The sequence below is a fragment of the Trichosurus vulpecula genome, chromosome 4 (assembly GCF_011100635.1).
Source record: "Trichosurus vulpecula isolate mTriVul1 chromosome 4, mTriVul1.pri, whole genome shotgun sequence".
Lineage (NCBI taxonomy): Eukaryota > Metazoa > Chordata > Mammalia > Diprotodontia > Phalangeridae > Trichosurus > Trichosurus vulpecula.
Genome location: NC_050576.1, coordinates 109,985,811 through 110,013,472, shown reverse-complemented (window position 1 = coordinate 110,013,472; position 27,662 = coordinate 109,985,811). Strand labels below are relative to the sequence as shown.

General features: G+C 44.3%; 1 protein-coding gene across 1 annotated transcript in view; it reads left to right on the top strand.

The window, feature by feature from the left end:
• The window catches only part of PLXNA2 (plexin A2), a 330,148-nt gene that overhangs the window by 256,486 nt on the left and 46,000 nt on the right, over window positions 1-27,662 (top strand). Inside the window, exon 13 of the mRNA XM_036756742.1 lies at window positions 17,333-17,484. Coding sequence (XP_036612637.1) covers window positions 17,333-17,484 — 152 coding nt within the window. The remainder of the gene's footprint in view (window positions 1-17,332; window positions 17,485-27,662) is intronic.

The window sequence follows — 27,662 nt, the reverse complement described above, 5'->3', positions numbered from 1 at the left end:
TGGCCGAGGCCCACGTCTTGCCTGAAGTCATTCACCAACTTTAACCTCACAAGGGACACAGGAACCTACTTGCCCTGTAGGCTACAGAACTTTCAACAAATAGCTCAGGACTGAACCTTCTCATCTCTCTTCGCTACCTTGAGGCTGTCCATCAGCATCGGTAGTGTAGTAGAAAGAGCAATCTTTATAATCTTGAGCACTTCACAATCTCCCTGGGCTAAAGTTTCCTCATCCATAGAGTAAGAGGGTTAGATTAGAGGGCCTTTAAGATCCCCTTCCTCCCTATATATGACTTAATGAGCTCAGTACCTGAATTTTCTCATCTGCAAAATGGAGCCAATAACACCTGTAGTCCCCACATCACATGGTTATTTTGAGGCTCAAATAAGATAACATATGGGAGGTGCTTGGCAAAAACTTAAAGTCCTCTATAAATGCCAGTGATTACTGTAGAGGGAGCCATTTTGCCCTTGACCATTCTCTCCAAGGACCTACAAACCTGACCAGGAAGCCACTGCCAATTCAGGAGCAGGGAGAGGCTTAGGAAGTCTATGTATTCCACTCCTGGGAGATTCGGTCCAAAGAGTTAGATCAGGTAGAATCACGTTACTCCTCTGTTCTCCATCCAGACTGGAAAGGGATATTCCAATGTCCCAAGTCCAGAGCCTCCCAGAAGATTCCAGGAGACCCTCAGAAAATTAGAGAAAACTGGCAAGTCTAGGCATGGAGGATCAGGATCCCCTCAACCTAGACTTCTTCCTCTGCAGAATTAGGAGCAAAGATCTATTGATTAGAGACTACAAAAAGGCATGAGATGATTCAGCATGTCTGAGCCCAAGGCAACCATGCCCTTGCTACCCCTGGGCAGGAGGGCCCATCACTTCAGGCTATTTCTAGAGGGGAGACTAGGATCAACCTTAATTTAGGCATTTTCTGGTTGTTTTGATCAGTAGGAAGTCTGGCTAAAGTAACGACCTGAGCCCCAGATTTCCCAGTCTGGATGCTCTGACTTCTCCAACATCTCAGCTTGATGGAAAAGCCCAGAGGACAGGTCAGAAATCAGTTCACGGCCACTCATTTGGAGTAGAAAGGAACGCCAAGTGAAGGCAGAGTAAGCTAGAAATGAAAAGAGTGGTGGGTGCCTATCCTTGATTTGGGTGTTTCATAGGATTAGAACTGAGAAGGACCTTAGAAATCATCTCATCTAATCCCTTTATCGTACACATGAGGAAACCAAGGCCCAGAGAGGTAAGTGGCCTACTCAGGGCCACACCAGTATAAAGTTACAGAGCTAAGATTCAAACCCAGGTCCTCAAGGCAGTCTCTTTGTTGTTCAGTCATTTTCAGTCATGTCTGACACTTTATGACCCCATTGGGGTTTTCTTGGCAAGGATACTAGAGTGCTTGGCCATTTTCGTCTCCTGCTCATTTTCCAGATGAGAAAATTGAAGCAAAGAGGATGAAGTGATTTGCCCAGAGTCACACAGAGTCTGAGGCCAGATTTGAACTCAGGAAGCTGAGTCTTTCTGACTCAAGGCCCAACACTCCATCCACTGTGCCACCTAGGTGGTGATCCCAGGCACATCCTAACCTTTTGTGCCTGGGGTAGGAGTGTGGGATTGAGAGTAAGAATCTGTTCATATTCTGAATTGAAAGCATCTTGCCAATCAATACCTTATTGGAGTGAGGCATCCTTTTTGTCAAGGAAAGAGTGGCTTTTACAGCTGGCTTCCATCCATCCACAGTTGGCTTACCCACTTTCTGAATTTTTTTATCTTTGGTCATCTTCTATAATTTCCCTTCAGTTCTAAATCCTCTGATCACAGCTATTATCAATTCAGTGCGTGCCTTAGGAGATGTAAACTTTATATACCAAAGTCCTACACCAATGTCTTCTTGTGATATGGTCTTGATTCCCAAAAGCTAAGCACAACATCTGGAAGGGTCTATTAAGATGGAAAGGCTTTGGGTGTGGGATAAGATTGCATTTCACCTGAGGACCGGCTTAGCTCCAGCAAAGAGGTCCAATACCAGGTTGGTCAGAGGACAATGCAATTTCAGGCCACAGTAATGAAATGAAATTTTAGACCATAGATGGTCTTGAAGACCGTGGGCTAAGCCAAAAAGAGGATGCCATCTAAGTCAGTGGAAGAAGTACTCGCCCGCTCAAAATCATGTTTCCTTCAAGTACTCAAGTGTGTGTGTGTGTGTGTGTGTGTGTGTGTGTGTGTGTGTGTACACAGAGAGTTGCCCCCAAAGCTACAAAGACTTTGGTTCCAGTCTGGCTTCTGATGCATACTGGCTCTGTGACCTTGAGGAATCATTTAATTCCTCAGTGCTCTAGACAACCCTCTATGGTAAGTTAGAGCAAGACACAGATCTGCTGATAGAGTGAGTTCCCAAAACCAGTTAAATCCCAAGTCCAGATCAAAAGTATAGTCATATAAATATACATACACATACAGGATCACAGAGTTAGAACTAGAAGGGTCCAACCTTCTCATTATATAGACGAAGAAGCTGATGCCCAGAGAGGCGAAATCCCTTACCCAAAGTCAGAGATGGGAAATTACAGAGCTGAGGTTCAAACCCACATCTTCCAATTTCAAATCCAAAGCTTTTTCCACTGTACTAACCTGTCTTCTCTCTTTCTTTTTCTTTCTTCTCTTTCTTTCTCCCTTCCTCACTTTCTTCCTTCCTTCCTCTATTTCTTTCTTTCTCTCTCTCCCTTTCTTTTTTCTCTCTCACCTCTGTCTATCTACATATTTATATACATATACAAAGCAACGAGTGTGTAATGTTCATATGCACATATGGAATGCTGTTTGCTATGCACAGATATAAAATATTATCACATAAAATCATAATTTATATGACAAATAAGCTGCTCCCCCCAAAACGTCATAATATTGCATTCCAAATCAGAATTTAATTTGTCAATCTCTTATTGACTCCACTGGTTTCATTCCCCCTTTCTGAGATTTTATTAACAAATTATAACCCACCTATGGCTTTGTAAGTAGGCCTTAGGGAGTTTCCTGTGACCCTTTGAGATTAAATGACTTGCCCGGTGTCACACAGATACTAAGCATCAGAGATAGGTCTTCCTGACCCTAGGACCAGCACCCCTAGGATTCATACATCCAACTATACACAACACTATACAATTCTTGCCATCCTTGCCATAAGCACACATAACAAAAAAAAATTGACTCATTTTCTTTACTCCCCATCTTCCTTCAGGATGGAACTAGACTTATAAAGGGGCTTATGGGCTGGGTCATTTGTGAATATTTATCTGCAATGCTGCGCCAAACCTCTGCTTAGAGGCCATAAGCCAGCTGTCCCAGGCCATGGGGATGACTTGCTATAAAGTTCCCAGCAAATAAATAAATAAGTCATCCAGCTTCGTGGAGAAACAAGGCAGCTCTCTGATCTCCTGTTCATTTATTTGCAGGCCTCATTAATATAACATCAGTGCAACAAACAGCTAAAGGGGGATAGTGTCAGGATGAATAATGGAGTTACTCTGCTGAGATAACAATTAGGTTTTGAATGTACTATCAGCTAAGACAGAGCCAGTGAGGATTCATGCAGGGCTGAAGAGCCGGGGCTGTCGATGCCATAGACTCCTGCTGAGCTCATCAGCTGGGCTCCAGCTTGCTCTGTAGAGCTGACACACGTGTGTGAACGTGGGCACACACATGAACACACACACACACACACACACACACACACACACACACACACACACGGGGCACTCTGAGAAAAGGCAGAAAAACCAAACGCTATTTTGTTCCTACTGTCCCGGGGCCTCGGTCTCCACTCTGTCGGGACAGGCTGGGACAGACTCTGCCACAATGAGGTCAACACTGCTTTCTCCAAACGTTGGAAGAGACTGAGCAGCTGGGAGGGAGAGGTAAAAGCCTGAATTCTCGAGGGCACCGTAGTAAATGCCTGTAACCCTGTGCACGGGGGTCAGCAGCAGCAGATACTCCCTATGGAGCTTCTGGATGTGAGGAATTTTAGAGAAGACAGGGCCTCTGCCCCAGAGGGCATAGAGGAGTGAGTGACCCGAAGGAAAAGGGAAAGAGTAATGGAAAAGCACATTATCCCAGAGCCTGTCCTAGTGATGCCAGAGATGTAGCTTGGTAATCTTTGTGTCCCACTCAGCAGGGGGTGCAGCGATCTTCGTCCATGGTTGTCATATAAATGAATGAACGAATGAGCAAATGGTGGCCGTGGCTTGGGAGTCAAAAGCTTTGCATTCCAGCCCCTGGTTCCGCTGAGCTCTCTAAGCTACTGCACCTGGCTCCTTATGTCCCCAAACCCGACGTTCCCCCTCTCCTCTCACATCCCAGGTTGCCATGAATTAGCGAACACAGGCCTAGTGATTTTAGAACCTGAAAGAATGAGGGCATGGTATGGTGCGGTAGTAACAAGAGCTCTGTACTTGGAATCGGAGGACCTGGGTTCAAATCTCTCCTCTGCCATTCACTAGTCATGTGACTTTGAGCAAGCTGTTTAACCACTCTGGGACTCAGTTTCTTCATTTGTAAAATGAAGAGTTGACCTCTAAAGTCCTTTCCATCTCTAAATCTATGTTCTTGAGATCCTGTGGATTATATTGATACGTTATACTGGAGAAACAAGGCAGCTTGGTTTATATTGATACAATCAGCAACTGGCCATTCAGATAGACAGAAATTCAGCCTGAGTCTTCTAACACAGGCCAGAGTGGGCCTGTCAAAGAGGGAAGTGCTAGGAGAGTCTATATGGGGTGGAATAGAATTGTTTCTATTCTTCAAGGGGATTGTTTTTGTTTTATTTTTCCAATGAACAAAAATCTACTTTCTCTTCCTTCCCCCATCGGAAAAAAGGGAAAAAACCAAAACGTTGATATCAAAAATGCATTGTCAAGCAAAGCAAATTCCCACATTAGCCATGTCCAAATATATATATATATATATATATATATATATATATATATATATATATATATATATATATATATATATGTATATATGTATATATGTATATATGCATATATATATGTGTGTGTGTGTGTATGTGTGTATATGTGTGTGTATATATATCTTAATTTGCCTGCTGAATCCATCATTTCTCGGTCAGAAGATGCTTCATCATGGGTTCTTTGGAACCATAATTGGCCATTGCATTGCTGAGTTCTCAGCTGTTTCAACGTTATTTGTCTTGACAGTGTCTTTGTTATCATGTAACTTGTCCTCCTGGTTCTGCCCACTTCACTGGAACAGTTCACTTAAGGTTTTTCTGAAACCATCCCTCAAAAAGCAGGATTTTTAAGAACCAAAGAAGCCCCCTACAGGTGACTTGTACAATCAGCTGGATATGTAGTCACAGACTTCCCTTGTCAGTGACTGGGCCAACAGATAGAAAGAGCCCTGGCCCTGGAGTCAAGACCTGTATTTTAACTCCACTCTACTGCTCCCCAGCTGTGTGGTCTCAGCTAAGGCCCTTAACCTCTCTGAACCTCCGTTTTCTCCTCTTTAAATCCAAGTCTTCCAACTCTGACCATCTTTGAATCTAAACACCCCTTGAGCAAAAACTATTTTACCTCTGTGAGCATTTGCATTACCACATAATAAGGTTAAAGCGTTCTAGAAATGTCCATTTCTTCATCTGTAAAATAAGGGGGTTGGGCCGAATGACTTCTTTTTTTTTCCCAAATGGGATATCTTTTGTTTTTACATCATCTTTATTTCCAAATATAGAATTTCTCTTCTACACCCCACCCCCAAAGCTATCCCTTGGAACAAAAAATTTTTAAAAAGAAAAAAGAAAGAGTGGTTGAGCAAAGCTAGCAGCAGATCAGCCAAATCTGACAGTATTTTCAATGTTCCACACCCATGGATTAGATGATTTCTCCAGTCTCTTCCAACTCTAAATCTTTGATCATGTGAACCTTTGGTTCTTTAAGAACTGGGCAGGTGGAGCTAGAAAAGCTGGTGAGGCAACCCCCTCTCCTCCTCCCCATGCAGATGACACTTCCCCAACTCAAAAGGGAATCTCCCATCTCCTTCTCTCCCTATCCACCCCTCCATCATTCTCCCATCTCCAGCTTAATCCCCAGAACTTCCATAAAGACAAAAGCCTTGTAAAACCTGAGCCATTCTCCCCATGGATCTCAGCCAGCCCGTCTTCTGCCCTGCACTCACTAGACAGGCAAGACCAAAAATCCACCAAAGTGTGAGTGACCCCAGAAGCAGAGACTCTCCCTTGGCATCATACATCAAGTCAGTGAGAGAGGGTGGGGCAGAACTCAGGTGTCCCAGCTCCCAGCCTCAGACTGATCTTAGATTGTGACAGTTTAATCACCTCATCCTCAGCAGCAGCCGACATTTATTGACGCTGTAAAGGGTAAGACAGGGGCTGGAGCCTGTCCTCAAAGACTTAACAATCCAACTGGGGAGCAGGGACTTGCTGCTCTACTTTGATAGACCTATGAGCTCATTAATGCAGCTACCTCCCTACACTGAGGGAGATGGCAATTCAAACGTGCCCTTTCATTTTATGTGGTAGAGATTAAATTTGAACCCAGGACCTCTTGACTGCAAACCCAGAGTTTTTGTGCTGCTAACTCAGAATGAATTAAAAGGCAGAATTAGGGTCATGAATCTTTATGGCTTGATGAACTCTAACAAATGGGTAAGATAGCCAGTGCTGGGTCTGAATGAGGCTATGAAGCACTTCTCAGAATTGAGTGATTTAGGGAGACCTCAGCAGCCATCCAGTCCAGTTTATTGTTCAGTCATTATTCAGTGGTGTCCAACTCTTTGTGACCCCATTTGGGGGTTTTCTTGGCAAAGATACTGGAGTGGTTTGCCATTTCTTTCTCCAGCTCATTTTTACAGATGAGGAAACTGAGGCAGCAAACAGGGTGAAGTGACTGGCCCAGGGTCACACAGCTAGTAAGTGTCTGACGCCAGATTGTAACACGGGAAGATGAATGGGTCCTTCTGACTCTAGGCCCAACACTCTATCCACTGTGCCACCCAGCTGTCCTCTATCTGGTGCAACCCATACCCAAAAGGAATCCCCACTATAAGCTATTCTACATGTGGTCATATAGCTTCTGTTTGAAGACTTCCAAAGAGGGGGAAACCCCCACTTCCCAAGGCAGCCCACTCCACTTTGGGGCACTTCTAATTGTTATGACCTTTTTATCTTTGACATCAAGCTTAAATTTGCTCCTTTGCAATTTCTAGCCATTGATCCTGGTTCTGCCTTGTGGAGCCAAACAGAACAGGTCTAATTACTAGATACCTGCCTTCTATTATCCACCAGTAAGGCACTGGAGAGGAGATACTTTTGAGTTCCTTCTCCTGATGAGTAATGGGGCGGTGAGAGTTAAGGTCCACCATCAGCCCTCTGGGCTCCTCCAGGACCCGAAGCCTCTCTGTGTGTTCACTCCTTTCTCTCCATCTCTGTCATGGCATTGACTATGGGCCCTGTGCCCCAACCCTGCCTAGACCTTGCCCTAGAAACAGCCAAGTTAGGCCAGGAGTGCTTCTTACCCTGCTAAGCCCCTGGGCTTTCCAGTGCTTCCCAATTCTGGTGCATCCCAATGGATCTCCCTAGCTGTAATTAATCGCTTGCATCTGCTCTCTTACCCTGGGGCGGCTTTGTGGCACAGTTCCCTCCCAACCGTTCAATTAGCTGCTGTAAGAATCAAGAACGGGGGCGAGTGTAGCTCCGTGTGGGCTGTTTTCCAGGTCAGGTCACCCACGGAGGAAAACAAACTTGACAGGGTCTGGCAGTGGAAGGCACTTGGCTTGAATGCCCAAGGCTCCAGGCTTGGCAAGAGATGTATTTCTGCTCGCTGGTTGGGTTTCAAGAGGTGGGTAATAGGGCAGGCCAAACCATAGGGCCCAGTCTCACACGGACCATGACACTATTGTGGGCTGAACAGATCCTGGCAAGCAAGCAGTCCTTAGCTCATTCTCCTGGCTTCCTCCTAGGTGGTTTGACCTAAGCATGCTGACACCGCACTTTCCCCTTACCCCACTCCCTAAAGAGTCATTACTTGGAATGAACAAATGAATCAAAAGATGGCGTAGACATGTGACTTTGGGACACATTAATAGGCCTGGTCACTTTGAACAAGTGGATAGTTTAGAATCATCATGATAGTAATAAACAACTAATATTTATAGAGTGTTTTAACCTTGTGTATGGTCATGCAAATATTTTAACTCACATTATACAGACAAGGAAACTGAGGCACAGAGAGTTTTAGCAACTTGCCCACGGTCACATGGCTAATAAAGGTATAGACTATCCAGGTCTTCTGACTCCAAATCCATCTATATATAGTCTTTCTACTGTATAATAATACCCTTTTTGTGGCACTGGAAAGAACCATAAAGGTAATTCAATCCAACCCACTTATTTTACAAATAAGGAAACTGAGGCCTGAGATTTTCAGATGTTATCGAATCATAGGATTTAGAGATGGAAAGGATCCTAGAAATATTCTAGGGCCAGATGAAAAAAGTGAGGGAATAGGGAAGGGAAATGACTTGCCCAAGCTCACTCAGCTACTTTGTGGCGCAAACGGGACTTTGCGATATGAATTCAGGAATTCTATGAAAGATCTACTTAAGTGACAAAACCAAACCCCCCAAACCCTCTTTTGTCAGAGTGTTGATTTATGGAATTATTCTAATAGGAAACCAAGTATTTCATTTCAAAATAACGTAACTGAAAAAAATTTAAAGTAAATAAATAATAAGTAATTTTTTTTAAATGACATTACTAGCTTAAATGCAAACTCTCCTGCAAGAGGTAACAGGACGACTTGATTGACACTTAGATAATCTGTAGATCTGTCAATATCATTGTTGAACTCTCTTCAGTGAGGCAGACATAGAAATTCACCCACCCCTGCCTATCTTATACCCTCTTGCTTATGCCATTCTATAAATCTACCACAGGGGCTCTTTTCAAGGGTCGGAGGTCTTCCTCATTTTGTGGACACCAAAGGAATCCATGGGGTATTCATTGGCTATGGACTTATGTTAAAGACAAAATGACTGATTTCAGATCCTTTCCTGAAAACCAATTTTGATGAAGGAGAGAGAGTAGGAAGATACCAGAATGTTGAAAGAAGGAAGAGGGTAGAACAAAGGGAGGAAAGGAACAAGTCCAGAAAGGAAATGGGAAGATACAAAAGATGACCTTGGCCTGCTTCATAATTTGAACACGTTCCCTGTAGTCTTCATTAGTCAGGCTTTTATTAAAGTATCCTATGCAATTGACGGTCAATACATTTTGCTTGGCCTCAGAGAACTAAGACCCATAGATGGAAGTTGCATAAAAGAAGATGCTGATGCTTCCCTAAAGTAGAATGAATTGCCTCAGAGGTGATGGGCTGCTCATCACTGGAAGCTTTCAGGCTGAGACTGGATGGCCACTTAGGGATGTAGTAAAGGGGACTAGGGTTCAAATACTGATTGGACTCTATGGTCTTTGGGGTCCCTTCCTAAGACCAAATGGATGCATAGAGTCCATTGATTGGGGAACAGATAAACAAATCTCAGTACTGTGCTGAAACAAAGGACAAACATGATGAATACAGAGAAGCATGAAAGGCTTAGAAAAGTATTAGGCAGCACCATGGATAGAGAGCTGGACCTTGAATCAGGAAGAACCGAGATCAAATCTAGCCCTACACACTCAAAAGCTATGTGACCCTGGAAAATTCACTCAACTTCTATCTCAGTTTCTTCTTCTGTAAAATGAGGACAATTATAGCACTACCTCCCATGGTTGCTGGGAGGACAAATGAGATAATATTTGTAAAGTGCTTTGCAAACCTTAAAGCATTATATAAATGCTAGTTCTTATAATTATTTTCTGTATGAACTGATGCAAAGGGAGGTAGGCAGTCAGAAAAATAATAGGCAGAAAGACTCCAACAAGGTAAATGCAAAGAATAACAACCATAGAACAGTCGAAATTGAATGTTGCAAAATTGTAATGACCAAGCTTTACCCCAAAGAAGGTGTATGAGCATGTACCTCTTCTTCTTCCTTTGCAAGGGGTGAGGGTGCTCCACAGATGTGGAACGTGGCATATGACATCAAATGCAAACATTAAACAAGGTCTAATCCCTTGTGGAACTGTGACAATATTTTAAGAGTATGATCTCATACCCCCTAAGTCTTCTCTTCTTCCTCCTGTCTGAATCTCTCCTCTGCTCCATCACCCCTCTACCTTGTATTACATTTCTCTGTGTATGTGTCTTATCTCCTATCCCCACACTCGGTAGAAAAATTCAAGGTACTGGAATGCGTCATCTTTTATCTTTATATCCCCTGTGCCTAGCACAGTGACTCACACATAGTAGGCACTTAATAAAAGTTTGTTATATCATATTGATTCCTGGAGAATATCCTTGACTTGTACTTCCAGATTGCTGATATATCTGAGAAGGGATGTAAACCCATCGTAATCCTAGTCACTCACACTGCCACCTCTAGGAGACAAGTGAGAAAGTGTCCGAGGGAAGTAAGGGGTAAGAAAGGGATGGAGAGCTTAAAAGATACTCTCCATCTTATCCAAGAGGAAAAATGAGGCATAGCCAGAAAAGGGACCTCCAACCTGGATGTCTGGGCTGCCATCCACCAAACAGCACTCGTGTGATTCAGTCCTGGATTGTCACAGGGCTCCTTGGACTGAGGAAGAGAAGTTATTCACCTGCCAGGAGCCCCCATGGAACTGGCAAGAAAGAGTATAAAATTGGGATAGCCCCTCCCCACTCCCAGGCAGGTGGGTCAGTCTCTCAATCAAAAAACATTCATTGAATGGTAGTGGGTGCTAGGCACTGTGCTAGCCAGTGGGACCGCAAACACAAGATTGAATCGACCTTGCCCTCAGAGAGCTTGTGTTCCAATCGGACAACACACACTCATGGAAGTAGATTCAGAATATGTACAAAATAAATGCCAGCCAGTTTGGAGAGGTGGAGTGCCAGCCATCGGTGTCCCGGGCTCTCAAGAACGGAAGCTCTACTAAGAACTGCCAGGAGAGCCCCATCCTCTGACCTAGTCTGGGAATTAGAGGGGCTGATTACTGAGCCTGGAACTGAACGCAGAGGGCAAGGGGATATTCAGCTCCTTTCCATTCCTCGAACATTTATCAAGCATCTACTGTCGGCAAGGTCCCGGCAAATCCCTGAGGGCACAACGATGACAAATGGCACTGCAGCTACCCTCCAGGAGCTTGTAATCTGCTCAAGGGTGTGACAGGCACATAAATAACTAGAATACAGGTCAGAACGTGGCAGGTGCACAAAGAAAGTGGAATATACTGGAGAGATCCAAGGGGGAACAGAAAGATCATGGCTGCCTCGGGGGATAGGGGAGCCTTCATCGGGCAGGAGGCACCTGTCCTGGGCCTTGAAGGATTAGCAGGATTTCAACATGCAAGAATAGATAGGAAGGACATTGCAGGCATGGGAATTAACTTAAGGCAAACCTGTAGAGTCTGTGAAAGGGAAGGAGTGCGAGGTGAGGGGCATAGATGATATTCGGAGCTTTAAATCATTGTTCAATCTTGTCCGACTCTTTGTGACCCCATTCGGGGTTTTCTTAGCAAAGATAGTGGAGTGGTTTGCTATTTTCTTCTCCAGCTCATTTTATAGATGAGGACTGAGGCCAACAGAGTCAAGTGAATTGCCCACGGTCACACAGCTAGTAAGTGAGGCCAGATTTGAACTCAGGAAGATGAGTTTTCCTGACTCCAGGCCCAGCGCTCTATCCACTGTACCACGTAGCTGCCCTGCCTCTGGCAGCCACCAGAGATTTAACTCAAGGCTAAGTTTGGACTTTAACCTGCAATTCCCACAAGTAGCTATTGAGAATTATTGAAGATTACTGATCAGAGCAATCTGATCAGACCTATGCATTAAGAAGATTATGCAGGCAGCGACAGGCATTGGATAGGATTGGCATCTCCAGGTCCTAAGCCCCATTCTCGCTAAGCCTTGGCACTGAGGATTTTTTTGGAGCTGGAGAAGATAGTGTGTGGTTTGAACTGCTACTTGTCCTGGATGCTATAAGAAGGATTGGGGCCCAGGGAGCTTCCTTCACAGAGCATCCACGTGGGCCCACTCCCTTGCTTTTTGGGGTTTCCCGGAACTTGGCTATTAATTGTTTCCCCAGTGGTCACCTTCCTCCTTCTCCAGCTGCAGTCATATAATCATAAGCACCATAGAATTTTAAATCTGGAAAAGGGAACTTATAGGTCAGCTGGTCCAAGCCGCTCATTTTACCTTTGAGGAAACTGAGTCCCAAAGAGACTTGCTCATAGTCACACAGAAAATAATGACAGGCTTGGGATTTAAACCTGGTCTTCTCATTCCAAAGCCAGTTTTCTTGCCACTGTACCACACTGTCTCCACGCCATTCTCCTCTGGTTGTACCCGCATAGAGAGAGGAAGATGCCCATACTGGTGAACTGAAGCCAACTCCCACTGCCTTGGGAGGGCCCATTGTTAAAATTTCAGTATGAACTACACTACAAATCAGGGCTTAATTAATTGTTTGGTGAATTGTCTAGACTTCAAGTGATGGAGACAATATTAATCATTCAAATTAAACTTAAAAATTTGTTGTGCATACCTTTTTTTTCTGGAGAGCCAGTTATTAAATATTTACTAGCATACCCTTGGGTGGACCTGTCTGACCTTGCCCTGTGGTATGGGTGAATTTTTGTTTCCTCTAATTGATGGGTTCCTTTAAAGCTGTGTTGAAATAGGACTTTCATTAATCAAATCATATTTTAAATTCTCTAGGACAGTTGGTTATTTAAAAGAACCCTGTTGTGAATTGTCTCAAAAATCAAACAATTATCTCCTAATTTCCATTTTAAAAATCAAGATGTTCACATTTCTGGCTTATTTAAAGTGAGGTACACCTATAAACTGTGTCAGTCCATACCTGAGTGGCTCACCACCTGTGTCTCCTGGGGAGAAATGTGCTCCAGGTACCCCTGGCATGGTCCACAGCATCCTAGAGTCTTTTATACACTCCAAATTCTATGGAAATGGGGGACCACCTGGTTTGGTGACTACCTAGGGAAAAATGGCTTCATTCACCTAAGAGCTGACATCCAGGTTAGAAGGAACTCAGCAAGACTTATGTGTTCCCTACATCCGACTCTTTCCTGGTCTGAGGTCCCCTTGCCAGAGCTATATCACTTGTCAGTCAGTCACCGAATAAACTACGGCTCTCTTTCTCTAAGCACTAGAAACAGGATTATGTTGCTACAGGATTATTGTCCTACAATAACAAACCACTATAGTGAATGAGGAGCGTGAACTATCCTACAGAAAACAATAAGCCAGGCAGCCTACTGTAGAGGAAAAGGCACTGGCTTTGGCATCAGGTTGTTGTTGTGTGTTTGTCTTTCTTTCTCGAAGAGGACCATGACATCGGAGAAATGACATGACTTGCAGATGACTTTGATTGGAGTGAGGGAGAGCTGTGCAAGGTCACCAGCCTCACTTTCTCCTCCAGAGCCATCTGGGTCTGGTGGCCAGATATTCACCAGGATGACTGGAGATTACCCAGAATGCAGTGAGAGACCCTGACCCTTTTAGTGCAAGGCATCAGCAGGCCTGGGCTCAAATCCTATCTGTGTTACCTACTACCTATGTCACCTTCATCGAGGCACATCATTTCTCTGGGCCTCAGCATCCTCATTTATAGAATAAAGGGGAAGTGGGAAAAAAAAAGATCTCTAAAGTGCCTTACAGCTCTAAAATCCTATGATCTTGAGACTTGCCTATGCACTACCCTATAAAGCATTGTCCACAGGTCACCCTGCAATAACAAGCGTGTATCTGTGAACAGTAACAAACCAGGATTCCAGCAAGCCACTGCCCCCAAACCCAAAGAACAAGCAGTGAAAACTTTTCATCCAGGGATAGCCCACCCCCTGCAGCTACCTGACAGTGCCCCAGAATGACCCCACAATCAAATCTCAGCTCCCTACCTTACCTGCAGGAGGAAAATATTTTTAGGTTCCCTGAAATATTTCGTTTTTCAGCTTCTCTGAAAGGTTGTAATTAACCACAGCAAGGCAGAGACTTTTTTTTCAATGGAGAGAACATGTGACAGAGGCTGAAGGGAGAGGGAGAGAGGAGAAGAACACCACAGCTGTAGGTGAGGAGGGGGCTGAGGGCCTGGGGCCAAGGGGACCCAAGGGCTGGAGAAAGCTATTTCCTGAGCTCCTCAATAGAGGCAATGGCAACTGTGATACTAATGAAGTTCTCCTGCAGTGGCAACCCTCCAGAGCCTGCCTCCCAGTGACCCACTAACGAGGCTCCAGCTCCCAGAGCCCGTGGGGCCTAAGGCACCTGGAGCCAGGGGTGGGAGGATAGAGGAGAGGGGAGAGGGGGTAACCCAGTTGTCACTGGGTATTTTTAGAACCCCTGAAGGCAGACAGGTGGCCAGTGGCTGTGGCTTAGTGCTGGCAGCTCCTCCCCCTCCACCTTCCCAACTGGAGGAAGCTCAGAGACACCTCAGCAAGCTCTCCTCTGTATCTTCACAATCTGTACATTTGTCTTTTTATTTATAAGGTGAAATGGTTTATTCCCAGGGAAGAGGCCAAGCCACTGACCTGAAGGAAAAGGGCCCCTAGGTGTAGCTGTCAGGAAGTGACCCAGCTGGGACAGAGGCGAGTAAGGCCATCTGAGCCCTGAGCTCTTTGTGTGGACTTGAACTCAGACCTCTACCCCCCACTTGTTAACCCAATCAACAAACATTTAAGTGTTTACTGTGTCAAGCACAGAGCTAAGCCCTCAAGGCAGCTAGATGGTACAGCCAGTGGACTGTACCAGGAGTCAGAAAGACTCATCTTCTTGAATTCAAATCCAGCTTCAGACACTTACTAGCTGTGTGGCCCTGGGCAAGTCACTTCACTCTATTTGCCTCAGTTTCCTCATCTGTAAAATGAGCTGGAGAAGAAAATGGCAAACCACTCCAGTATCTCTGCCAAGAAAACCCCAAATGGGGCCCCAAAGAGTTGGAAACAACTGAAAAATAACTAAACCACCACCAACAAAGCCCCGAGTATAGAAAGGAAAAGCAAAACTCGTCCCTTCATTCAAGACGCTTACATTTTGTCATATGGGGGAGGGGAGGGGAAGGGAAGGAAGGAAGAATGATCCAAGATCCTTTACAGATCTTTAAGACTGTTTGATTCTAGAAGAAAGTCGTCTCAGAAAAAAATCTTCTTCCCTTCATAAAGTTATTTATTGTATAGCTACTATGTATGTATGGGTTACTGAACTGAGTATCATGAGGAATACAAAGCTTTTTAAGTTGGGATTCCCACGCTTAGGAAACAAGCTATTGAGGGGCTAGGAGATTCACCCAGAATAATGATCACACAAGGTGGTATGTGGTGATGAGTGATAAACCAAGGGCTGTGGGAGTCGGGAAGACTTTAGTTCAAACCCAGCCTCAGCAGCATACCTTGCTAACTATGTTAGCCTGGACCAACCACAAAGCTCTCTGAGTCGTCATTCTCATCACCGATAAAATGACAGGGTTGAACTCAATTGCCTTAAGGTCCCACCCAGCAGGAAATCTATGATCCCATAAGTACAGAGGAGGGAGAGATCACTCCTGGCTGGTGTGATAAGTGAAGTCCTCAGGAAGGAGGTAGTATAGCAGATTCCCCACGTGTATGAGAGATGCCATCATCCCAGTTCTTCCACTGTGCCCAGAACATGGTGACCCAAGAAGTGAGTGGCATACAGCTGGAGACTGTCATAGAGTCATAGTCTTTCTAAGCTGAAAGGGAACTTGAAGTCCATCTTGTCCAACCCATTCATTTTACAGATGAGAAACTGAGACCCAAGGAGGTTACCCAAGGATGCATAACAGTAAACAGCAGATCCAGGATTTGAACCCAGGTTTTCTGATTTCTAAATCCAACGTGCTTTCTACCATGCTAAAATACCTCTATCCAATACTTATTTTATGTCCCTTACAACATCTAACTCAATATTAAGGATGTAGTAGCCTTCAACACCTTCATCAACGAATGGGGGAATGAATCAAAGGAGACAGAATTCTGCCGGGAAAAGAACACTGGAGTATGGAGTAAGATTTTCTGGTTTCCAAGTCTACCACATCATAACACCTCCCCCTCAGATCGCTCCAGAACACCCAATATATGAATGTAATCCATTGAGCCTAAAATTCACGTCAACTGGAGGATATGACTTTCCTTCAGGGAGAATCTGACAGTACAACCCTTGTTCTTACCTATTGCCCAGGGAAAAATGAGATTCTTAATTACCTCAATTATGGAAGGCATTGGGGTGCAATGGAAGGAATGAGGAATTTAGAATCAAGGGACATGAGTTCAAATCTCAGGACTGCCATTTGCTACCTACATGACCTTGAGCAAGTCACTTGACTACTCTTGGGCCTCAGTTTCTTCATCTGTAAAACAAGGGGGTTGGATTAGATGACCTCTGAGGTCCCCTCCAATTTTAGGTTCATGAACCTAGGTCTATCCTAGTATGTGTAGAGAGATCCTCTGAAAGCCATTTCTCTTTCTTTGAAATGAATGACATTTACTGATTTACCTCCATTTAAATTTTTTTTGGAGGGACAAAGGCAGGGCAATTGGGGTTAAGTGACTTACCCAAGGTCACAAAGCTAGTATATGTGTCAAGTGTCTGAGGCCGGATTTGAACTCAGGTCCTCCTGACTCTGGGGCCAGTGCTTTGCTCACCGTGCCACAAAACTGCCCCCATTTAATTTTTTTTGTTGTTGATATCTTTTGTTTTTATCTCACTTATCATTTCCAGATATAGCACAATACCATACCTGTTATTAAACCCTTCCTTGTAACAAAGAAAAGTAAATCAGGATTTTAAAGTGATATATAAATATAAACTATTATGATGATTGTTATTCATTCAATAAATATTTACTATCTGTCCTAAAAAAAAAAAACAAAGCAGAACCAATTGATACAGTAAACACATGTGACAATGTCTACAACACTCTGAGCCTGTAGTCCCCCACCTCTCTGGAGGAAGGTAAGATTTTTTTCATTCTATTTTGTTTCATACACAGTGTGAGTCTAGGTTCCCTACTCGCAGGACAGCCGATGACATTTCCCAAAGTGGGTCATACAGATGAAGTTAGTCAGAGCCAAGGATCCACGAAAGTCCCCCAAGTTCTTAGAAGGACAAGCATTCCTGACAATGATGTTGCCACTGGTCACCACGGCTCACTAATCCCTATCACTCATTCCTCTGCAGATTTTGACCATGTCCGGCCCCCCTGAAGGAGGGACTCGAGTCACCATCCACGGTGTGAACCTGGGTCTAGACTTCTCAGAGATCGCCCAGCATGTGCAGGTGGCCGGGGTGCCGTGCACTCCCCTCCCTGGGGAGTACATCATCGCCGAGCAGTGAGTTTGCGTTGTCCTGATCTTAGCTTCTCTTAGTGGGAGAGGGGACCCCTTTCAAGAATAGCAATTGAGTGTGCTTTCTCCTTCCCCCAGGGGCCTTCCCTGAGACCAGACTCACCCTCTTATCATCAGCCTAAGGAAAGGAATGCAGTCCTACTGGACCCCCCAGCCCAACTCACGCACCCTACTCCCAGTTCTCAGATGGTCCTCACCTTTGTGTCCCTCCACATAAATTTCCAAAGTTGGAAGAGACCTCCGAGGTTTTCTAGTTTAACCCACACCGTGAAGTTGCTCTGTCTACTGAGACTCCCCACCTCCAAACCCACCTCCTAACCCCACTGTACTTATAAAATGGCTTTGAGAGGTTTATTCCCTGACCACCTCCCCAGCTCCCAGCTTCTCCAAAGGCCAAGATCCTTGGCTTTGCTGTGACATCTCATTCAGAACCCTCCCTACAGCACAGCGGAGACACTTTTCCCACAAACATCAGCTCCTCAACCTCCTTGCCATCCCACCCCCCCCCCACCCTCAGCTTCCTCCCTCCCAACCCCCATTGGAATGCATCCCACATGGTGGGCTGCAGGCGACAATTTGTTTGGCACATGGGGCTATGACAGCAGCTTAATCCGAGCAGGGCCTCCGCTGGAGCAAATTCATTTATTTCACTAAGGGAAATGTCAGCTGGAAATTAGAAAATAGGCATGTAGCGGCGGACAGGCGGACGGGGCTCCAGGAGTGACATATGTTCCAATTTGGGGTGTTCATTTGGTTGCGGCCAAGGTGGCAGGCGGCAGGCTGGGGACTGCAGGAAGAAAAGGAGGAGACCTTCCCACCATGGGTTTTTGGGGGTGGGATGGGCAGTGAAGACATACTGAATGATTCTTTTGATAAAGTCACCCCAGTCCTCCTGAGAACGTAGCTTCAGAAAGAAAAATTGGTGGTCTTGAGGAAAGGCTAGTCCAAGGGAGCCAGGCAATGGGGTATAGTCAGGTCATTCCTTTGTCTACTTCTTCCTGTCCCCCTACCTCTTCTCCCCACCTCACAGTTGGCCTGTATTGATGAGGCATAGTCCCTGGCCACCAGGTTCCAAGATTTCCTAATCCAACTTCCTGGAGTCAGAAATTCTAAGGATGCTAGGAACTATCCAAGCCCACCTTGATGTTCAAGGTCACAACTAGCCATTGCTTCTTGAGGAAGAGGGAGGTGGGAAAGACTCATTTTGGAGAGAGAACCCTCCAAGATACTTGTGGGGGAAAGTGTGACCAGCTCGGGAGAGAAAAGTAGTCAACCTGGGGTGAGGACATCAAAGGACCTGTGGGCTAATTAACCCTGACCTTAAACTCTTCTCAAGGAAGGAGACAGAGCAGGGAGAGAGAGACAAATCAAGGAAGAAAGATGGGGAGGGAAAATTTTAAAGGAAAGAGAAAAGAGAAAATAGGTGGGGAGCATCTGAGAGCTGCATTTATTCCAGCGTAGACGACTGGAGAGAAAGGAAAAGGGCCAGGAGCCACCACCAGTCTACAGGGACTGTAGTGAGGGTGAGAAGGGCCCCTTTTTAGAAATGGTGCCTTGCTGAGGAGTGTGAATCGAGGGAAAGAGAGCGGACTTTGGTGGGAGGCAGAGGCCCTAGGTTCAAGTACTACCTCTGATGCTTAGTACCTAGGTGGCCTTGGACAAGTCACTCCACCTCCCCTGGGTCCCAGTTTCCTCTATAAAATGAGGGATTCGTCTAAATGGACTCTGAGTCCTTTCCAGCTCTCCATGTATAATGCTGTGGTCTGGGCAGGATTCTCAGACGAGCTCACCTGAAATTTCCCTTGAGTTCCAAGCACTTACCTCTAGACTCCCCAGTCCCTTTGCCAAAAAAGAGAGGAACAGGTGTGGAGAAGCTTCCGAGGTCCCCCCAACAAGAAGTGCAGGAATGTGCTGCTTTTAGCCGAGAGCTCTTGACTCGTTAAGTTCCACCTTCTTAACATAGCTATCACCAAAGCAGCTCCAGCTTCCCAGCAAGAGGGGAAGGAACTTCATTCAGCTCCGACAGAGGAGCCGAACATGAGGAGATAAAAGCAAAGTGTAGAAATGCGGGGTCAGAGTGGGGGTCTCTCCCAGCAGCACCTTGCTGTCAATTACCCTCAAAAACCGCCACAGTCTCCTTCCTCGTGGAAGGGGCCGGCAGGAGGGATGGAGTGAGCCTTGGGGCCTGGCTGGATGCAAACATCGCTTTCCAGTGGCGCCGGGCTCATTAGAGCTCTCGAGGTTTCAAAGTTTGTTAACATCATTAAAGCCTTCATCCCGGGCAGCAAACAGCAGGCGTGATCGTTACAGATGTCTTCGTGAGATGAATTTGGCTAGAAGGGCCTAGCACCGGGGCCCAGGAAGTGGTAGGATTGGTGGGCCGGGTAATGACTCACCATATGCTCACGCCGTGCCATCTATCACTCAGCAATTAGGTTAATGTTGGTTAAAGGGCCCCGCTTAGGCCTATAATATGTACCCCACAGATCTGGAGTGGGGGAACTGGTAACCAGGAACTTTGGGGAAGTGGACCTCAGCGTTTGGCTTGGTACCTCCCTTTCTGGGGAGGAAGGGGGAAGGTCGCAACCACATCGGGGTGTCAGATTTGGGCTCACAGCCCTTCTGGCCTCACCACTTATCCCCTTTGACCTTCACCCCTATGTACTAGGAAAGTACCACCTACAACCATATACCCCACACACCAGGAGAGTAAGGAGGCCTAGCTTAGGCAGACACTCACACAATGAGTCAGTAAGATAATGAAATCTCTACCAGATGGGACCTGGAATTCCCACCATCAGAAATCAATTCTTTGATGGATTGTCTCCCGAATAACCCTGTTAAAATGTAGAAGTTGCCTAGAAAGAAAGACAGCATAAAATAATAGAACTGAGACGGCCTTGGAGGTGATTTAGTCATAGAATTGAGAGTTGAAAGGGATCTTAGAGCCCGTCTAGGACAACCTCATTTTACAGGTGAAGAAACAGTCTTGGAGAAGGTGAGTGACTGGCCCACGGTCATTCCCCTGGTAAGTAGCAGAACCAAGATTCAAACCCAGAGCTAATGACTCAATACGATTCTCTTTCCATCTAGTGTAGGAGAGGGATAGTAACTGGACCTATGGTTTTATTTTTATAGGGAGCTCCCAGAAAATCCCCACAACCAATGCAGCTTAATGCCTCTGCAATTTATGGTTTCAGGAAGTTGCCTAGAGCACCAGAAGGTTATGACTTGCCCAAGATCACACAGACAGCATGTATCAGAGCAGATATTTCTGATTTAAAGACTAGCTCTCTATCCACTAGGCCATGTTGTCTCCCTGATCTAACCAGCCCTACCACCCCTGGTAATTTTACAGATTAACACAAAGAAAATCACTGTAATAGCCATCATTAGTCATTAATGCTCTGGGGATCTGGGAAGTTTGGGGGACAGTGAGAATTGGGGACTTCAGATGCTAAAAGCAAGAGGAGGCACAAAGAAGAAGACAAAATTTCCTAAGGGTTCTGAGCTTTGGCCCTATAGGGAACTGGACAATTGTAGAAAGAAATACTGTACAGTGAAGAAATGGTGCTCGTGGGTTGGAGTCTTAGAATCACAAAAATACAGGATTAGGAGGGGTCTTTGAGGTCACCTTGTCCAACCCAAACATCAACAAGAATATTCTTTATAGCAGATCCTATAAGACTGGTGTTGAGGGGGAAGCCGGCCAGTCCGAGGCTACCACCCCACCTTTGGAAGGCTCTCACATTTTCCTTTACACTGAGCCAATATCTGCCTCTCTGCTCCTCCAGGTTGCTCCTAGAATTGCCTTCTGAGGACAAGTAGAAGGAGGAAAAAAAAAATCTAATCACTCTTCCGCATGACAGCCTTTCAAATACTTGAAGACAGCTATCATGTCTCCCCTAAGGCTTCTCCTCTCTAGGCTAAATATCCCCATTTCCTTCAACCAATCCTCATATGTCATGATCTCAAGGCCCTTCGCTGTCCAGGCTTCCTTCCTCAGAATTTGACTGTAAAATATATCCGACCTGCAAAATCTTACCTTATTTCTGACCCCATTTCTTGGGCATCATTTCCCAACCACCACCACTGGGTGTGTGTTAGTCAGGTCTTCTTTGACCTCCATTAAGGAATGGGGGGAGGGGTAGCTGTTGGTTATCAGAATCCTTAGGGATCTGGCCAAGGGCCACCCCTGGTACGACTTGACATCAAAGAAGTCTACAGAGCTTTGGAGTTAGAGGAGACCTTTAGGCTCATCTAGCCCGTGGCTGTCTTAGAGATAATAAAACAGGCCCCCAAAAGGAATGTGACTCATCCAAGGTTTCATTACTACTATGTAGAAGAGCTTAGATTCAAACCCAGATCCTCTGCTTGTACTCACTGGGCACCTAAGTGGTGCGGTGGATAAAGTGCTGGGTCTGGAGTCAGGGAGACTTCATTTTCCTGAGTTCAAATCTGGCCTCAGACACTTCCTAGCTGTGTGACCCTGGGCAAGTCACTTACCCTGTTGCCTCAGTTTCCTTATCTGTAAAATGAATATTATTACTAATTATTTGATCAAATATTATATGGGTACAGTGGATATAGTACTGGGCCTGAAGTCAGGAATACTTCTCTTCCTGAGTTCAAATCTGGCCTCAGACACTCCCTAACTGTGTGACCCTGGGCAAGTCACTTAACCCTGTTGGCCTCAGTTTCCTCATCTGTAAAATGAGCTGGAGGAGGAAATGGCAAACCCCTCCAGTGTCTTGGCCAAGAAAACAGACTGAAACAACTGAACAACAAGTTTTTCTTTTTCCACTGTATACCAACTACCTTAACATTGTTCCTATGCCAAAGTCCTCTTTCTGCTTGCCTTCTGCGCCCAGTACTTCTGATCCATCGCCAGCCTAGGAAGCAGATGTACACCTTTCTGGCCTTGCTCCCTTTGGTCTACAAATGATTTTCTAAATGATTTGCCCATAAGACATATCTAGGTTACAAAATCTTGCTTTGTCATGTCCCCAACACAAACTTTCTCTAATTCCACACCCCCCCACCCCACCCCCCACACAAACACCAACCTCTTCTCTGGCCCCTTAGAAGATAGCTCGGGTTATAGCAAACTCACTCAAGGACTTCCTGCCCTCATGGACATAGACTCCCAGGAAAGTAAGTCAAAAGAGAAATAATAAAGTTATTTTTGTCTCTCTATCTGATTAGACTGTGTAGTGTCATGGAGTGGGGCTAGGCACTGGTTTAAGGGCATATTCAAATCCTGGCTTCTCTGCTTGCTAGCTAGCCATGTGACTGTGGGCAAGTTACTTCACCTCTCCCAGGCTCAGTATTTTCACTCTAAAATTGGCTTAATACTAGTTTATAGGCTTTTATTGTGAATAAATAATCTCACAAATTATAAAATGCCATGTAAATGTGAATTGTATTTTTTTCTGGCTATCAAAAAGGACTAGAAGCTATTACTTCCTGTTCTCTTCCCCACAGCCTTGATCCCTCCCAGCCCCAGCAACAAATCGCAATTCCTTTCCCCCATGTCCTCTTTTCCTTCCCCTTCCTACTCCATTGCATTCCCATCTCCACCCTAAGGGTTGTCTGCCATGTGAACCTGTCAGTCAGACAGGGTGTACTCTCTCAGTGCCAGACAAAGTCTGACAAAGTATTATCTATTGATAAGTAATACAGAATAATAGAAAGGACATTAGGTTTGCCTTCTGCCACATGTTACCTATGTGCCCTTAGGCTGGTTGCTCAACTTTTCCAGGCCTCAGTTTCATTATCTGTAGAATGACTAAGAGAAATACATGGGGGGAGGAGCTGGAGGGAGAGAAAGAATTTGTATTTCAATTTTTTTTAAATAAATATTAAAATAAAATATATGAAAAATACCCCAAAAATGACCAAGATAGATTATTTTCAAAAGTTCCTTCCAACTCTAAATCTATGATAATTTTTTTTCAGAAGCCATTTAGACATCATCCATTTATTATACAATTACCTCATGATGGACACGCTACAATGGATTGGATTAGTTTGTTTTCTTTAGTTATATTTTAAACTAAGTCCTCCTTGACAGTTTTTTTAAAAGAGGCACACTGGTCTCTTGATTAACAATAATAGAAAACATTGATACAGCACCTCAAGGTTTACAAAGCACTTCACATATGTTAGCTCATTTCATCCACACCCAATCTTTTAAGGTAGGTGTTACTATTATCCCCACTTTACAGATGAGGAAACTGAGACTGAGTGGTTAAGTGACTTGCCCAGGGTCATGCGGCTAGTAAGTGTTTAAGACAGGATTGGAACTCAGGACTTCTTAAGATTCTAAGTCCTATACTCTACCATTGGGCCTCCCAGCCGTCTCTGATTAGATTTGGGAGATAGCCTAGTCTCTCAAACAAACCTTTTGCACACTATCTCTTAAGGCAGGTTACTATTGGCTAGTCTCATCTCTTCTACATTCAATTTAGTTCAACTCCATTAAACATTTAGAAGATAGCTACTGTGTACAAGGCACTGCTCCAGGTATTTAGAGGACAAAGATGAAGCAACAAAATCGTTCTTATTTTCCAAGGAATTTATAGTCCAATATGAGCCAGACTTGTACAGAAATAAAGATGATACAAGATGGGATGTGATAAGTGCAAAGGAGGTGTCCAAAGTGTTTGCTATGAAGAGAAGAAAAGTGAACTTTCATCTGGGAAGATCAGGGAGGGTTTCGTGGCAGAAGTAGATGAGAGCCTGACCTTAGAAGAAGAGGATTTTACAGGCAGAGAAGACAGAAGAGGATGGACCAGGGCTGAGGGATGGTCTCGGTGGACAGGATGAAACTGAGGAATAAGACACCCAGTTTGTCTGGAACCCAGAGTGACTGAAGAGCAGAAAATGAAATGAGTCTGGAAAGCTAAAGCACAGCCAGATTACAGGAGGAGGCCTTGGATGCCAGTTTGTATTTGATCGTAGGAACGAGAGAGATACGGAAGGCCTTTCAGCAGGGGTTTCGCATGCTCAGCTTTGTGCCTTAGGAGGATGATTTTTGGCAAACAGCATAAGAACAGATTGGAGAGGGGAAAGGCTGGAAACAGAGACCAGTAAAGAGACTGTAGTCATCCCGACCAGAGATGATTCAAACCTGACCTAGAATAAAGGCCGTGTAAGTGGGAAGGAGGCGAGCAGATGGAAGAGATTTTGTTGTCTTTCATTCTCATTGGGTTCCAGTTCAAAGAGTGTCTTTCTCCATATTTAGCAGTACACCCTATTTGGGGCTTGTAGCCAAATGTTTATACACCCACATGTGTTATGATATATACATATATGTGTGTGCATATACCTATGTGCAGATATATGTGTTACAGATAGGCACATTCTCTACATGTGTGCATGCTAGTATGTAAATATGCATGCATGTACACATGTTGTGATATCCATGTGCCTGTGTGTCCATGCTATAAATATATATATGTGCACATGGATGCATATATACACTATATTATACTATACATATATAGTGTGCATATAAATTGTATATAGGACAGATATAGTATATGTGTGTATACATATATATACACATATATGTTTGTGTGCATGTGTGTATGTATGCATATATGTGTGTGTGTGTATATACACATAATGACATAAAGGAAAGAGAATGGGCATTTATATAGTTCCTACGATGTGTGGGGCATTGTGCTAAGTGCTTTATAAATATTATCTCATCTGATCTTCACAACAACCCTACACAGTCTATCCTGTTATTATCTTTATTTTACAATTGAGGAAACTGAGACAGACAGAGATTAAGTGACTTGCCCAGGGTCACACAGCTAGTGAGTATCTGAAGCTAGATTTAAACACAGCTCTTCCTGACCCCAGGACTAGTTCTCTATCCAATGTGTCACCTAGCTGCCTTTCTGATATAGAGATGGATAGATAGAGAGAGAGAAAGACAGACAGATAGACAGATAGACCTTCAACAGATCCATGATGTCGTCAGAATAAGCATTCCCTCTGCCAGTGATGTGGGACACAGCCCATCCTTTTAATCCTATGAGATTCTTCCCCATGGTTTTCTGCGTATCTGTCATAATCTACCCAATGTGCTAGAAGTCTTTCTCTTGTTCTTTTAATATTTCATGGATACCAGTATAACACTCAGGCTACCTAGGGGTTATATACCCAACTTGTTTTTATCCTTAGGTCCCATAAAGCCATTTTCATTCTCGTTTCCTTCCTTCCTTTCTTCCTCCCTTTCTTCCTTCTTTCTTTCTTTCTTTCCTTCCTTCCTTCCTTCCTTCCTTCCTTCCTTCCTTCCTTCCTTCCTTCCTTCCTTCCTTCCTTCCTTTCTTCCTTCCTTTCTTCCTTCTTTCTTTTCTTCCATCTTTCCTTCCTTCCTTCCTTCCTTCCTTCCTTCCTTCCTTCCTTCCTTCCTTCCTTCCTTCCATATTGCCCTCTCTATGTGTCAGGCACTCTGCTAGGTGTTGAGAATACAGATATAAAATAATCTCTATTCTCAAAAAGTTTACATTCTTTTGAGGGATGCGACACATTACATATATGAACATATAAAGAACATGTGCATATATGTGCATATTTACACATATCTAAGAAATATAGACTCTAATCCCAGGGATATAGGGAGTAGGGAAAGATAAAACTTTCCAAGAATTGAGGAAGTGGAATGAAGAGGGTTTTAGGAAGCAGGAAGGAGAGCTTGGTCCTTCTTGATTCTTGCCATCATTCCTTCACTCCTGGTTGCACCTAATCCATCTCACATGCACTCCAAGGCTGTTTCCTCATTTGTAAATAAGATAATAATACACACATGGCTCTCTCACAGAATTTTTGGAAGGATCTACAACAATAATAATAATAATAATAATTCAAAACATCTCCCTTATAGTACAATATTATCATTCCCATTTAACAGAGGAGAAAGCTAAGAGGCTGAGACAAAATTTGACTTGTACAAAGTCGCACAAATAGGACACCTCAGTGCCAGAAATCAAACTCAGGATTTCTTACTCCTAACATGGTCTTCTTCCCACTACAAGTAGGTCCTGTTTGGTGCAAATACCAAATCTAGTGAAATGGCTGCATTATTTGAATTTGTACTATTCAAAGCATAATTACATGAAAAATACGGTAATTGCTTCTAGCTTAGTGAAAATATGCTATAATTCAAATAATTTAACCACTTATTTGCACTAATCACGACCTGGCTCTACATGCCCCTGGATAGGCTGGGAAACTACTTTGCAAATATTGAAGTCCTATATACAGTAACTGAGGTCATATTAGTAATTATTAGTTAATATTCTATACAGAATGAGAGAATTTCCAGGGCATTGTGGTACAGTGGAAAACGTATTGGCTCTTGAGTCAGGTGACCTGAGTTCAAATTACACCTCTGATCACTACTATTTGTGTGATATTGGCACAGCTTCTGGAAGTCGCCTTCCTGGGGCTCCGTTTCCTTGTCTGTAAAAGAATCGGGTGTAAAACCGACTGGCTTCTGAGGCCATATCTAGCCCTGGACCTGTGATCTGTGCTGCATCCTGTGATACCCTGGGTGGGAGCAGGCTCGGAGATCGGGAAGGAGAGAAGAGAGTTGTTACGCCAAGCCTGAAAATAACAACTGATAGTACTTTCAATTAAGCCTTTCGAGTGCTCCGCTAATGAGGTTTAAGGAGATAGTTACATGTAAAATGCTAATTGATCATCACCATCACCGTGATATTGACTTCAGATCCCTAATTAATTTATGTATATGTATAGAAAGGGGGAGCATCTCCTCTGGTGTGCCCTGATATCTTATTGCATCTAATATGCAGAGCATAATAAGACCATTATTACATGTTATGTTAATATCCACCAGCAGGCAATGCCCTTATTTACGATTAACTGTTCTGAGAGAGATGGAAATCAGTGACAAGCCAAGGCTGTGTGAGCATGCGGTGTGTTTGTTTAATGTAAGCTTTATTACATCCAAATGGAATCCGTGTTTAGTTACCTTCTTTCCTAGAGAAGCTGTTGAGATAAGGATCGCTCGGTTAAACAGGGATCTTCCCCACAGAGCGATGATAACACTATGGATTAGTGTTCAAGAGAGTTTGCTTTCCTCCCTCCCCACTATGCACTGGGTGGCTCTGGATTGGTTCTCCATC